Source organism: Nyctibius grandis, chromosome 7, assembly GCF_013368605.1.
Source record: "Nyctibius grandis isolate bNycGra1 chromosome 7, bNycGra1.pri, whole genome shotgun sequence".
NCBI lineage: Eukaryota > Metazoa > Chordata > Aves > Nyctibiiformes > Nyctibiidae > Nyctibius > Nyctibius grandis.
The window spans coordinates 42,546,677-42,560,734 of NC_090664.1; the positions used below are offsets into that span (position 1 = coordinate 42,546,677).

At 40.6% G+C, this 14,058-nt stretch overlaps 1 protein-coding gene across 21 annotated transcripts in view; it reads left to right on the forward strand.

Moving 5' to 3' along the window:
• The window catches only part of SVIL (supervillin), a 107,695-nt gene that overhangs the window by 36,217 nt on the left and 57,420 nt on the right, over nt 1–14,058 (forward strand). For 20 of the 21 annotated variants that reach the window (XM_068405285.1, XM_068405286.1, XM_068405289.1 and 17 more), the window contains exons 2-6: nt 477–543; nt 7,049–7,140; nt 12,474–12,531; nt 12,655–12,806; nt 13,221–13,905. In XM_068405285.1, the coding sequence (XP_068261386.1) occupies nt 477–543; nt 7,049–7,140; nt 12,474–12,531; nt 12,655–12,806; nt 13,221–13,905 (1,054 nt within the window). Of the gene's footprint in view, nt 1–476; nt 544–7,048; nt 7,141–12,473; nt 12,532–12,654; nt 12,807–13,220; nt 13,906–14,058 lie in introns of those variants that run through there. The other variant, XM_068405299.1, reaches the window with a different exon arrangement.

A 14,058-nucleotide genomic window follows, 5' to 3' on the forward strand; every position in this document is an offset into this window, starting at 1 on the left:
ATACTGTTGTTGCAGCAGATCCTCAGCTGGGCATCTCCGACTTCTGCAGTGAATATGCAGTTTTGATAGTATTGCTAGGCTGCAGCCAAAAAGACTTGCTGCTTGCAGCATTTCTCATTTGCAGAGTGCTTCACAAACATGTCTACTGCCCATTTTATAAGCTGGGAAACCGAGTCAAGGATTTTAAATCATAGTCCCAGGCTGCAGTGCTTCACCATGAGTACTGGGATTAGAACATGGCAGTTCCATAAAGTATTGACGCTTTTGATGTGTTTACTGTCTGTACTCATTTTTGCAGGGCTTTGGTTTATCACCATCCTGAACGTGCCAGCTTATGCTCCTTTGACTAAAGGGAAGGCCTTTGTACAGTCTTTTCCAGTGGAAAAGGGCTATGATTGGAGACTATAACCTATTTCCTAAAAGTTCCCTCTTTATTAAAGCATCTTCACTATGGTGTGACTTTTTTCATTTCACAGATTTTGACAAGGAAAACACAGTCAGATTTAAACCTTCACGACTGCTCCAAAGGAAGAGAGCATTAAGGTAAGGTCAAGTTTTTCTTGCCCAGGGAAGATGACTGGTTGCATGATTGTAACTTGCAGTCATTGCTTGAATCTATGTTTATTCTTTTGTCAGGGAAAATGATTATTGGTCCTCTCACAGGACCAAGCTTTACCATAAAGCAGATGAACAGGTATTGAAAACACCAACTGCCTCCTAAGTAATTGGAAAATTTATAGCTGGCATTGCTAAGGGAAGAGTCCCACCCTGCACTGAGCCTCCTGCCACTGCAATGCCCATTTTTCCTTGCATGGCACGGGCACAGTACAGACCTTTAGTGAACCAGCTTGGTAAACTGATCTGTCTGAAAAAGAAGGCAGCTGAAGTGGGTGAATTAATTAGACAGCCGTGCAGAGAGCTTTGTCAGCACATGGGAGGAGGGCACCGCAGAGGTGAATGGCGAGGTGACGCTGCTTCCTTGCAGGGCCATGCTGTCTCGTGCCTGCAGTCTTAGGGCACTGTTCCTCAAGGCTGAGTAAGGGGATATAGTTCACAGTTAAGCAAGGTGGCAGGTCGCATTCCCTCTCTCTTCCCATCCTCGCTCCGACTGCTTTTTGGTGTCCACCTTTGTGCTTGCTGGCTCATTCATAATGGCACAGAGAGGAGGTCAGGGAGTTGGGAACTGACTCTTGCCCCAGCAACCAGCTGTTTTATTGGTTCAGCTGCACAGGAATCCACCAGCCTTAGGCACCCAGGCTCATGTTTGCAAATCCAAGCACACCTTCTGGAGCGCACCTGATTCCCTGCCATGTTGTTTCTTAGGTACTGTAGAGAGATGGAGGGAATAAGTGTACAAGACACGTAGTGTTATGGAAGGCAGGTGGGGGAAAGTAGAAATGAGAGCAGTAGAGAAGGATGTGACTGTAGAATGGACCTTTTACATAAGAGTCCAGGGAACAAAATTCTCGTGGAGGTAGAGAAAGAGAAGAAAAATGAACACCAAGCACCTAGCTGGCAGGTCTACAAGTGGATTTTCATGCATGTGTTCCAATCACAAAATCTCAGTATATCCCATAGCTTTAATCCAGATGGCAGGGCAGTGTTACCAGTGGCATTCGGATCAAACTTCTGCTTGCTTTTGGGCATGTAACTAGGTTAGTGGGACAGCTATTTAGAAACTGTATGCTGCTGCTGCTGCTGCTGCTGCAGCAGATGAAGTTTTCAGCCTGAAATCCCTGATGTATAGAAGCAGCCCACTCTTACTTTGGAAGTTGCAAGAGCAGTATAACTACTGAGACTGTTCAATACTCTACTAATGTCACATTATACACTGTTTGTAAGAAAAACTAGTGAGGTTGTGAAATATTCTTGCCTGTGTTTTATAGGAATCACATGAATTCCTGAACACTGGAGAGTATGAGTTTGTTGGGAATCTGAGGCCAAACCACACACAAATCCTTTGTGAAACAAACTTGTGGGGCCTCATGCTGTTGATTGCATTTCACGAGCCATGATCACAGGCTTTATTTCAGGCAAGCAACGGAGAAGTTCCTCTTTCAGTATCCAGATTTAACAGGGACTTCAAGAAGAAAGAATTCTTGCAAACTTCTATTTTTTTTTTTTCATGTAGAGAACCCATGTATGCCTTAAATTATTTTAATAATGAATGTGCATAGCCTAGCTGTTAAGTACAGAAACTCCTGGTGCTGCTGCTTGGAATCCGCACCTAAATTTGTATCATGACTTGAGAAATTAAGAAAAGCAAAGGTGAGTAGATGTAGTTGTGATACTTCAGAACAGGCTTGTGGATGAGTTTGAAGGTACAACATACTTGGCAATCAAAGTCTGACTGTGACTCTGCTTAAGCAACTAAACTGATGCTGCAACTGCTCCTTTAGCAGAGAAACTAATAAAGCAGGGAGACATCTCGATAGATCCCTTTGAGCAATAAGGGAAGTCTTGGTGAGGAATTACTTATGAGCATATTTTTTTAAACCCTTATGAGTAGTGTCCTGTAATATTTTTCTATTTTTTATTTTGCTCTTTGGAATTGCTTTAACATCATTCCAACTCAATTTAGATTCCTAATGAATGTTCTATTGAATACTGTGACATGTCCTAAATATGCCTACTTTCATTTTTTGAACTAATTTTATATATGTATCTATAAATACCCGATTTTTTGGCTTGACAGTATCATCTTCAGAGCAGTGCTCTGTCTCCGAATTCTCTGTGCAAGTGAAAGCAATGTAATTGATACATCGATTTAAAACATTTTGTGTTTCTAATGTGCAAATATTTAAAACAAGCAATGCCACCTGCAGCTTTGCGAGAGAGAGGGAGAGCGCAGAAGTGCCTCTAAAGAGGAAAAACTCCATTGTGGGTAAAATAGTCAATATATGAAAATATTTACTCATTTAAAAATAAACAAGTAAATAAAAGTTAACAGTCTGTCTAGAGGGAAATGGAAAATGAGGGCATAAGGGAAATTGTGAAGGGACTTTCACAAAGCAGATAACCTGTGATACCATGTAGCCCAGCGAGGGTTAAGCTTAAGAAGTTTGTGGTTATTAAAAGAATTTTAATGAAATCTGCCAGTGAGCAAAGGTTGGAAGCCACCTTCACTACAAAGGAGGAGGGAGCTCACATACAGGAAGAACTGGATGACTTTGAGGAGTAATAGAAAAGGGATGTAATTTAATAATACTAAGTGCACAGTTGTGCATTAGGGGTGATAAATTTTTCTGTCACTTGCAACTGATGAAAGCAAAGTCTTGGCATATTAGTTTCTCATATGGGGTTGAGCAACCAATATAGTGTCGATATAAAAAGGCAAACGTGTTGAAGATCCTGGCATTCATCTGGCTAGTCATATAATAATGCTTTCTCTACTAAAATCATTAGGGATCATTAGGGGCACTCAGCATGGCTTCACCAAGGGAAAGTCATGCTTAACCAACTTGATAGCCTTTTATGAGGACGTAACCCGGTGGACAGATGATGGTAAAGCTGTGGATGTGGTCTATCTCGATTTCAGTAAAGCGTTTGACACGGTCTCCCACAGCATCCTCGCAGCTAAACTGAGGAAGTGTGGTCTGGATGATCGGGTAGTGAGGTGGATTGTGAACTGGCTGAAGGAAAGAAGCCAGAGAGCGGTGGTCAATGGGACAGAGTCCAGTTGGAGGTCTGTGTCTAGCGGAGTCCCTCAAGGGTCGGTACTGGGACCAGTACTATTCAATATATTCATTAATGACTTGGATGAGGGAATAGAGTGCGCTGTCAGCAAGTTCGCTGATGACACAAAACTGGGAGGAGTGGCTGATGCACCGGAAGGCTGCGCAGCCATTCAGAGAGACCTGGACAGGCTGGAGAGTTGGGCAGGGAGAAATTTAGTGAAATATAACAAGGGCAAGTGTAGAGTCCTGCATCTGGGCAAGAACAACCCCATGTATGAGTACAAGTTGGGGGCAGACCTGTTGGAGAGCAGCGTAGGGGAAAGGGACCTGGGGGTCCTAGTGGACAACAGGATGACCATGAGCCAGCAGTGTGCCCTTGTGGCCAAGAAGGCCAATGGCATCCTGGGGTGTATTAGAAGGGGTGTGGTTAGCAGGTCAAGAGAGGTTCTCCTCCCCCTCTACTCTGCCCTGGTGAGGCCGCATCTGGAGTATTGTGTCCAGTTCTGGGCCCCTCAGTTCAAGAAGGACAGGGAACTGCTAGAGAGAGTCCAGCGCAGAGCCACGAAGATGATTAAGGGAGTGGAACATCTCCCTTATGAGGAGAGGCTGAGGGAGCTGGGTCTCTTTAGCTTAGAGAAGAGGAGACTGAGGGGTGACCTCATTAATGTTTATAAATATGTAAAGGGCAAGTGTCATGAGGATGGAGCCAGGCTCTTCTCAGTGACATCCATTGACAGGACAAGGGGCAATGGGTGCAAGCTGGAACACAGGAGGTTCCACTTAAATATGAGGAAAAACTTCTTTACGGTGAGGGTGACCGAACACTGGAACAGGCTGCCCAGAGAGGTTGTGGAGTCTCCTTCTCTGGAGACATTCAAAACCCGCCTGGACGCGTTCCTGTGTGATATGGTCTAGGCAATCCTGCTCTGGCAGGGGGATTGGACTAGATGATCTTTCGAGGTCCCTTCCAATCCCTAACATTCTGTGATTCTGTGTGATTCTGTGATTCTGTAAAATTCCTATTTTTATAAGCCACTGCTAAGACCCAGATCTGAAATCAAGACTGTCCAATTCTGGTCACCATATACACAAGAGATGACTTAAAACTGAAATAGGTAGACAACATTTTTACAGATAATCAATGAAATCGAGATCCTGTCTTGAGAAAGCTGACTAGATGTGGAAAACTTCTGTTAAGAAAAATAAGTAAGGTAACCAACAACAATGGCACAAGGACGAATGGATGGAAACCCAATGAAAGCCATTTAGACTGGGTTTAGAGGGTCTCTGGCTTCAGAGTCCCTGGAACTCCCTGGAGTCTGGAGAAAGGGGCAGAAGTGAACCTAACTAGTTTACAGTATTTAAGTTTGAGGATCCACAAGCAATCCAGTAGTACAATTCTTTTTTAGAACCAGCGGGCTAGTGCCAGTCCTGATTGTGTATGATTTTACCCTTGGAAATTCGTGTGGGACTGAGGCATAGTTGTGGATGTTAGTGCACAGTTAATTTAAACAAGGCTTTTGCTGTGTGAGTGAGTGCTTTTCTGTACAGAGTCCCATGTTTATGGAAACTTAAGGTGCTGCACTGTCACAAGCATTATGGAGGCAATTGGAGATGCTGCTAAATAAAGCCCAGGTATTCAAAAGTTACGAGCTGAGTCCCTCAGCACTTCTGAGACAAGTCATAAGTAATCAGATTGATCTGACAAAAGAAATTTTGTTTTTTATTTGTAGCCTTAGGCCAATATTATTCCCATTTTTCAAATTCATCCTCAGACAAAAGGAGTAGAAAGTGCTTTCAAATGGAAAACAGGAGTCTCTCCACTTAGGCTTTCTCCAGAAGCTGTGTCTGTAAGAAAATAACATATTGTGAGGCTAATAAGAATCACAAGTGTTGGCAATGTGAGTTTAGGCATATAGAAACATGCAGTTAACTGTCGGAGTCTCTGCCCAGTCTCAGATGACACACGCACCCATTTGCTTGTGGCTGCTGTGTGCTATTTTTTTAATTTTAGTTTTTGTTTAGTTCCATTAAACTGTAAGGATACATGGTTTTCTGTATGGACAGCTTATTGCAACTCTTCATCTTCTATTTGCTGTTTTCTGTAGTGGTTAACATTGCTTTTCTTGGCAGTACCTGGGATAATTCCTGTAAGTGCAGCTGTAGGAAACGATTTGAGCAGGTGGCATGGTGCTTGAATGTGACACAGCCCAGTTTCTTTATTGTCATTTCAAGGGTTTTATTCTCTCCTCAATGTCTTCTTACAAAGGAATATTATTTATAAGTGATAAAGAAGCAAATACTTTTTAGAGTTCATATAAAATGTTATTAGTCATTATAAGTTAAAAAACTTTTTGATGAGAAATGTTCTGGAATAGCAAGTACAGAAACTTTTTTTTCCTGTTTTTTCTTTTCTAACCAAATACCCTTGATGAAAGGGTATTCAATTCTTTAAAAAGCCATTTAACAACTGTCCTAAGGAAGGATTTTCCAACAGCGAGGCTGTGCAATTTGTCTTATGAGAATGACAGTAAATCGTATGGCACGTCAGTACCATGGCAAAATGAAAAGCCTGGGATCACTGTGGGGATTTGCATTTATTACACCTGTCTACACAGTTTACTGAAGGTTTTCAGACTAGTTTAAGTTTTCTTATGCCTGGTTGGGATAGTTTAGAAGTCATAATGGCAGAACATGGCAGTTCTCTCTCTATTTTTAATAACTGGAGAGAAAAATCTCACTTCGTTTACCCACAAGGAAGAACACTCCCTCCAAAAAATCTCTGTAGAGTTAGTATCTACTTTAGACCATTCTGACACCTACCTTTTAGAGTTAAAATTTGTATATTTAATGAACATATTTAAAGACATATTTTGTCTCATCTAAATGGGCATTTTTTGCTGTTTTGAAAATGCAAGTTATAAAACTAAATGATCTACTGCTCATATTAGTGTATTATGAGCCGTGTAAGATCCAGAGATCAGTGCAGTAACAACAATAGGACAGCCGTGCAGAAGGCTTCTCGGTGGAGTGTACATACAGTACTGCATTTAATGAAATATGTTTAAATATTTAGAGAGAATCATTCGATATAGATTATATCAAATGTAACTGCTAGTAGAGCATTTTGAAAGCAGTCTCCGGTCAGTAATTTAATGCAAAAATGTGTCACAGTCAGTTCCAAACAAGTTTCAAATTATGTTAGGTTTGGCTTTGTGAGTTTCTTGGGGTTGTTTCTTATTTTGTTCTTATGGAAAATATTTTCTTTGGTATCTCTGTTAAACTATCTTGCAGTAAATTGGTTACATCTTGGCTTTATTTGATTTGTAGCAGAAACATCCACAGTTCTGTAAACCAGATGTTGCTTTCAGTTTTCAGAAGGAGTTCTCATTTGAAGATAAAGAAGAACTTGCAAACAGCACAAAGGATATTGATGCTAATCTCTTGGCAGTACTTCCAAAAGGTAGGTAAGGGAGACACTTTATGAACACAAGTGGTAATTTAACAGCATGTGAAGTTTAGTCTATGCAAGTGCAAGGCACAATTAAAATCACTTAGGCACAGATGTTTTGTAAATGAGTTTTCTTTTCCCTGTGAAGTATGCATGGGGGATGAAACAGGGGATGAACCACAATGCTCTTTTACAAGGCCTTGTTACATCCCTGCTTCATAAAGTTCAGTTTTGTTTACCTATTTTTCAATAGGTTGAGAAGTAGTTGAAATTCAGAACTTCAGAGAAGTTTCTTTGTACAGTTAGACTAATACTGAATTCAAAGGTATTAACTTGGCTTGTAGTCAAAGCTCTGTCCAATCCCCTTTGGTGGTTGGTAGAATCACTGTGCTTGCATGACTGACTGACTACACACTGAATTGTAGTCTTGCATGCTAAAGGATCTGCACTACGTATGGGTTTTGGGTTTATTTTTTTTTAAACTTCTGTCTTAATCTGAATAACTTACAAAGAAAACAGCAATTCTATCTTTATCTTTTGACACAGTTGAGGTAGAGGCGAGAATTAATTCTCTTGAATTATTTAGAGGAAATCACAATCTGCTTGGAAATAGTTCTTGACCAGTAAAGGATGACATTTGACTGAAGAACTATGTGTAACTGGCATAAAGATGTTCCCTTCACTCAAGGATGTTGTGCATCTCAGAACTTTGATTAAAGTTTTGTCTGTGTTCTGATGGTATTTATACTCTTTTCAGACAACCGACAAGGCTAGATGCACTAATCCCAACATAAAGGAACTGGCTTGCTTTGTTAATGTTATTTGTTGCAGAGTTCCTTTAGAAAGGAGCCCTTCTTCCAGCATAACATTTAAGTGATGTGCTTGCTTTTATAATAAAATCATCACAGATGTTCAGAAAGAGACTTCATTATTACAATGATGGAACAGTGATTTGCATTTATACAACACAGACTTCCTAAGAGCACTAGTCAGTAAGAATACATAGTCCCTCGGTATTCCATATACTTAGCCTTACAATCATGCTGTCCAACAAATTAATTGTGAGAGCCTTCATTTGAGAAGCCATCTCCGTAAGTTGCTTCTCAGTGAACTAATTTCTATTCCAAGATGTCTGTATTTCCTAAATTATTCTAGTAATAAAGACATCAGATTTGGTGTGTACCAGACTTAAGTGGGAGCTGATGGTTACACTCTGAGGGGACTATTCGAGACCAAACACCTTCTAAAAATCCAGGTTATTTGTCCCATCTAGGGCCTAATTTTGATCCAGATTTGCACATGTTGGAAAATCGGAGGAATATATTTAATTTTCAACTGATACAGACTGAACTGAGGTTCAAAGAGTCTAGCTGAAGTCTCACACATTGCTGCCTGCAGTTAAGCATTGAACATGTTATTATGCCTCTGCTAGCATAAACTAGCATAAAGAAGCATAAATGCTTCTTCAGCTTGGTTTATAGACCATCATCCTTCCAGGTGAGGAGAGGAGGAGGTAGGAACAAGGCTGGTAGGCTTCACTAATGTGTTACATTTTCCTCACAATGAAAATGTATATACCTGCATTGCAATGGTTATTTACCATCTTTGAGAAATTAAGCCTCTAGCAGGTAAACTTTTGATCCATGTCTATTCAGGCTTCACAAATGTATGTGATCTCTCTCTACTAGGGACTTTTGGAAGGCTTGATTTAGTTTTTGCAGCTTCTCTGTTTTAAAAATAAAACTACTGCCCCATGCCTGCAGCTTCATCCACATGTATCCCCTCTGCTGTTATCAAAGAAGGCTTTCAGCAAAAATGTATTTATATTCTGTAACAAATGTTTCTGAAAGATTCTGAATTCTGTAAGAAATCTTTCACCTTAATTTAAGGAGGTTTTTTAAACATTTTTATAAGGTGCACTCCAAATGTACTTCTTGTTTTTTGTTCTGGGACGAGACATGGAACAATACTGATTTTGCTAAATACTGGTATTATAAGGTAAATTCTGCTCAGAAGGTCTACAGTTACCAAAATTAAGATGCCTCTTGACAGTCTACCTTAGAGGGTATCCTACCATAGTGTTCTGCTGAATATCTTAAAATAAAGCCTGAAGTTCTTCCTGTTGCCCTTAACTATACTGAACAACAGTGCTTACAAAGTGTGTTGGCATGAAGTAACTTAAATAAGGAGCTTTTACTGTGAAATTCATTATTTTAATTTTCTTAGTCTTGTGTGCTGAATCAGACCTTTGTGCTACCATTTAGGTAGAAGTGGTGTTATTCTTTAATGCTGTCATATAGGTGTCTTTGAAATAGTGTAGTTTCTCATGGTCATGTGGAAAAACATCCCATGAACAGATGGGAAACTGGCACCAATGTATTCAAATTGCAAGCTAAAAAAGAGAAACCTGATCACCTAAGTTTGCAAGGACCAACCGATGTCCTTGGGAGTGAAATTTCTCCAACTGGCTTTCATGTTTTGAAGTCAAATATTTTATTCAGCAAAAAGGAATCACTAGAGTAGAAGAATTCCTGCATTTTACATTCTTTTTTTGCTTTTTTTGTGCTGCTTTTCCTCGCCTCTCCAGAAGAAGAATATTGCTGAAACTGCTTTCACAAAAAAACTCTGCAGATGTTGGCCAACCTAGCTGAAATTACTGTCTGGAATCTCAAGTGTGGAAAAAGTGTAAGGCAGCATAGAGTAGTCCCATGCTATTTTTGTCCCATCTTGTTTGGGAAGGTGTTGGAGAGATGCTTCATGAGACCAGTGCTCTTTTTAGGACTGCAGAGCGGTAGTAGAATCTCTGGAACTTCAGCTAACACGTAGCAAGAGGGTGTTGAGCTAATGCTGCTGGGAGTTCTTTGGATGTTCCACATTTTTTGTATGCAGACGACTTATAGTCAAGTTTCCCTTTTGGGGGAAAAAAAGAGAAGACTTTAGTATATGAAGCTATGCTTTAGAGCTTTGCTAAAGCTTTGTAAAAGACCTGTTTGATGATGGTTTTAGGGACTGTATAAATCGGTGACTAGGGAAGAAAAATTATGATGATTTGGATGGAATGTGGTTTTATTAACTGTGAGCTGTGGAGGCCTTTGACCTGTCTGAAGTGGCAGAACAATTACAGGTTTTGTTTTGGCCATTTTATGTATGTATAGCCAACAGATGGAACAGAAAAACTCTACTAGCCAGACGAACAAACTTAAACAGAAGTGGATTTGGCAGAGGTGAGAGCAAAGTATTTATGAGAAATCGTTTCCTTTGGTGTGAATGTGAGACAAAGGCTGGTTTCATATGGTTAAGTTCTCAGTTTAATAGAGTTCCACTGCTAGCACAGCTTGAGTAGGCAGGGCAGCAGCAGGAATTGCTCATGTGTTGAGACAAAAGTCTATGAAAACACAACATAAGGGCTCATCTATGCTTTGGTGTTGGTTCAGGATGCAAATTTTGCATTGCCCAAGTCCAGTTCCAATCTGTCTCGAGAGATCTGTGCCTGGAGTTTGCTGACTTTCAGTGGCTATCTTGCACTGTCAACCTGGTCAACAGTATAGGCTTCAATCTGCTTTGCTGTAGATGCTGAAACTAGGCATGGAAGAGGTGTCCCTTGGGTTAGCACTGTTAAGTAGCTGCATACCTAGCTACTCTGCACTGTTAGTTGCGTCAAATGTGTCCGTGTTAGATTTTTTCATGGCATGATCACCATCTGAGCTAACCTGGCTTGAGAAATTGAAGGGGATAGCTTGAGTCTGCTTTCTGTAAAAATGTAGACTAAAGGAGTTGTTTTGGACAGTGGCCCGGTTGATTTCTTTCCCCTCTTAATCGCACGGCCTTAGTAGGCGCTCATCTGTAGCCTCAGACGCTATTTTCATACCTCATTCAGTTGCTTCTCTGAGTAGTCATGATGAGAGTACATTCATTCTTGCTGATCCAAGACATTTTACCTGAAGTCCTAGTGGCTTTTCAGCACACAAGGTTGATATGACAGCCAAAGTCAATAGTATCTATCTGTATCTATGAGGTATGAGCACTGGTATTGACTACAGCAAGCTTCCTGGATATGTGTCAGCTGAGCTGAAACCCTGACTTAGCTGTGCATGTAAGTTCTTGCAGTAGAGGAAAGGGAGAGAAGGTGCATCTGACCTTTAAAGGGTGGTGTTTCAATAATGTTTATCTTCTAAGTATCTAGAGTGGTGTGAAGTCTGGTAGGGAAAAAAGCTGATAGATTTACTTCTGCAGTGGTGTGGAACAGTGTCTACTAGACACTCCTGACTCATCAGGCATCTCTGATGGCAATCTCGGGCTGATTCAGCAGGCTGTGGACTTTAGCTTGCTTTAGCTTTTGATCCCTGGGTCAACAGGATCAGAACCCTAGAGGTGCGTTGCATCAGAATGGGCGCACACAGCTTTTAGCACCACGTCTTTGACAAGGCAATGATGTGGTGGTGGTTTTGGTGAGTGTTGGGGGCGGGGGGGGGGGTTGTTAGGCACACACACACCCCCCTGCCCAAGACCACTGCATCCTTTGACAGCCTGGGTGGTTTCTCTTCCTGGTGGTAAGAAGTCACACCACACTTGTTTATGTAGCACTCACTGCTCCAGTGTGGTTTGTAAGCATCAGTGATAACTGTGCACATATGTACCTATATATAGGGATTACTTAATCTATCATGCCTCCTGTTGGTTCACTACTATTTTGTGAACAGTGACAGCTGTCTACTAGCACATAACACCACCAAACAGTTTAGGGGGAGAGGAGAAAAGTATGTCCAATTAAAACTACAAGGGAAAATTAGCAAAGTAGAAAGTGATTAACCATGCAGGAATATCGTGAGGGTACATGGTAATTTTCCCTCCAACCATGAGTCACTGAGATTCTTGGGATTTGCTCAATATAAGGGAGTGGAGGAAAGTAAGGAATAGGGGACACGGTTTCTCTTTAAACATAGTCAGTCCTCAACCTTTGTGTAGACAGGGTAAGCAGTAATTCCATACTACCTGGTTTTGAAACAGGTTACTATAGCATGTAAGCTTGACCTCAGCTAATCAAACTACAACTTGCCCAGTTTATACTAGAACTTGAAAACTGCTGGGATGGCATAGCAGGTTCTAGCTTAGCCTGGAAGTACCTGAAGGGGAGGACTCCTTGGTGTTTACATCTGTGCCTACTGCACTTTTGACAATGCAAGCTGCTTAAACTAGGAAAACAAGAGGAAAATTTTTCCCTGACAAAAGCTGTTTCAAACCTCTTAACTTTGACTGCTCCTTCTTATTCTAAAGCATTTTAGCAAGTTTCTGTGAGTTTCTGAAACTTAGTAGCTTATAAACTGTATAATCTTTTGTTGTCTCAGTTTCAGAATTAAGAAAACTGTTTGAACCAAACAACCAAGATTTTTTGGAAATGAAAAGGTAAAAAAAAAAGTCTTTGGCCTGTAAAACAAAACACACAGCTTGTTTTGTTACCTCCTCTTAGAAACTCTCCCCTCCAATCTTCAAAGATGCCTGATTTCACATTTTTCACATCTTTTTCAGAAAAGAGAGAATAGCTAGACGCTTAGAGGGAATTGAAAATGATACACAACCTATGCTTCTACAAAACTGTCCAGGATCAGTCACACACCGTTTACTAGAGGAAGATACACCAAGATATATGCGTGCAACTGATCCGTACAGTCCCCACTTAGGTAAGTAGTATGTATCAGTCAATCTTGCATTGCTGAGTTACTTCATGTTTACTACCCTGTCATTTGTGAAGTACATGGAGAAGAGTCTTACAGAAGAGCTGTGATCAGGGTTTTTTTTAACTTGCCTTTTAATTCTCCAGTTGTCTTATTTGAAAAAGATTGATTATGCATGTTGTTTTAAAACAACAATAATTTGATATGAGACTCTTAAAGAATTATAACTAATACACATTTCTTAATCATCTATATGTGCTTTTGGAGACATAAGTGCAAAAATGTAATGTGTCTCTGCAGCCACTAATACACTTTGATTTGTAAGAAAATGTGAAGCTTTTAGTTCACTTGATGCAAATGGTGGGTAGGGTACTCAGAGTTTTGAGATGGACTCGCTCATATATATTGTACTTTTGACAGGAAGATCAAATGAAGAGGAGGAAACTTCAGATTCTTCTGTAGAAAAACAACCCAGACCATCCAGATACCGAACAGAAATCACAGGAGGTAATACAGAGCCCTTGTATAGTACAGGAAACATGGATGTCCAGGAACTAGAGTCAAAAGCAGAAAGAATAGCTAGGTACAAGGCAGAGAGGCGACGCCAGCTGGCAGAAAAATACGGATTATCTCTTGGTTCTGATTTGGATTCAGACTACTCGTTCAGATATACACGGGCAAGGAAAGATCCCGACAGCGTAGAAAGAAAGGGAGTGAAAAGTGAAAGGCAAGACGATGAAAACAAGGACTGTGGCTCCCTGTATTTGTCGAGGACTGAGGCGAAGGAGTCAAAGAGTGTGATTTCTGAATCCAAAGAGTACTCCAGCCATGAAAAAGATGGTGTTCAAGATAAAGAAGACCTCTCAAATGAAAAGAGTAATAGAAAAGGAGATGATGACAGTGCCATTAGACAGGCTTCTGACCCCTTAGCAACCTTGGATAGTTCTGTCTCCCTTTCATTTTCTGGACGAGAATCTTCTTCCTATAACGAAGTGCCAATATCACCAAAGCAAACCCCCAGAGAGTCCCTTTCTTCACCAAAGCGGGCAGCCTCACCAATCCATTTGCAGAATGACCAGCCCTTGCACAGTAACATCAGACAAAGGTAAGCATGATTTTTTTATTTGTTTCTTTATACAGTAGATTCCTTTACCTTAATCACCTTGTGCAGCAGTGTCTACAGTACTTATGAGAATTTATTTGTTACCCTTGAAGAATGTATGAAGTTTCTGTGATTAGACATGTCCTTGGTTTCACT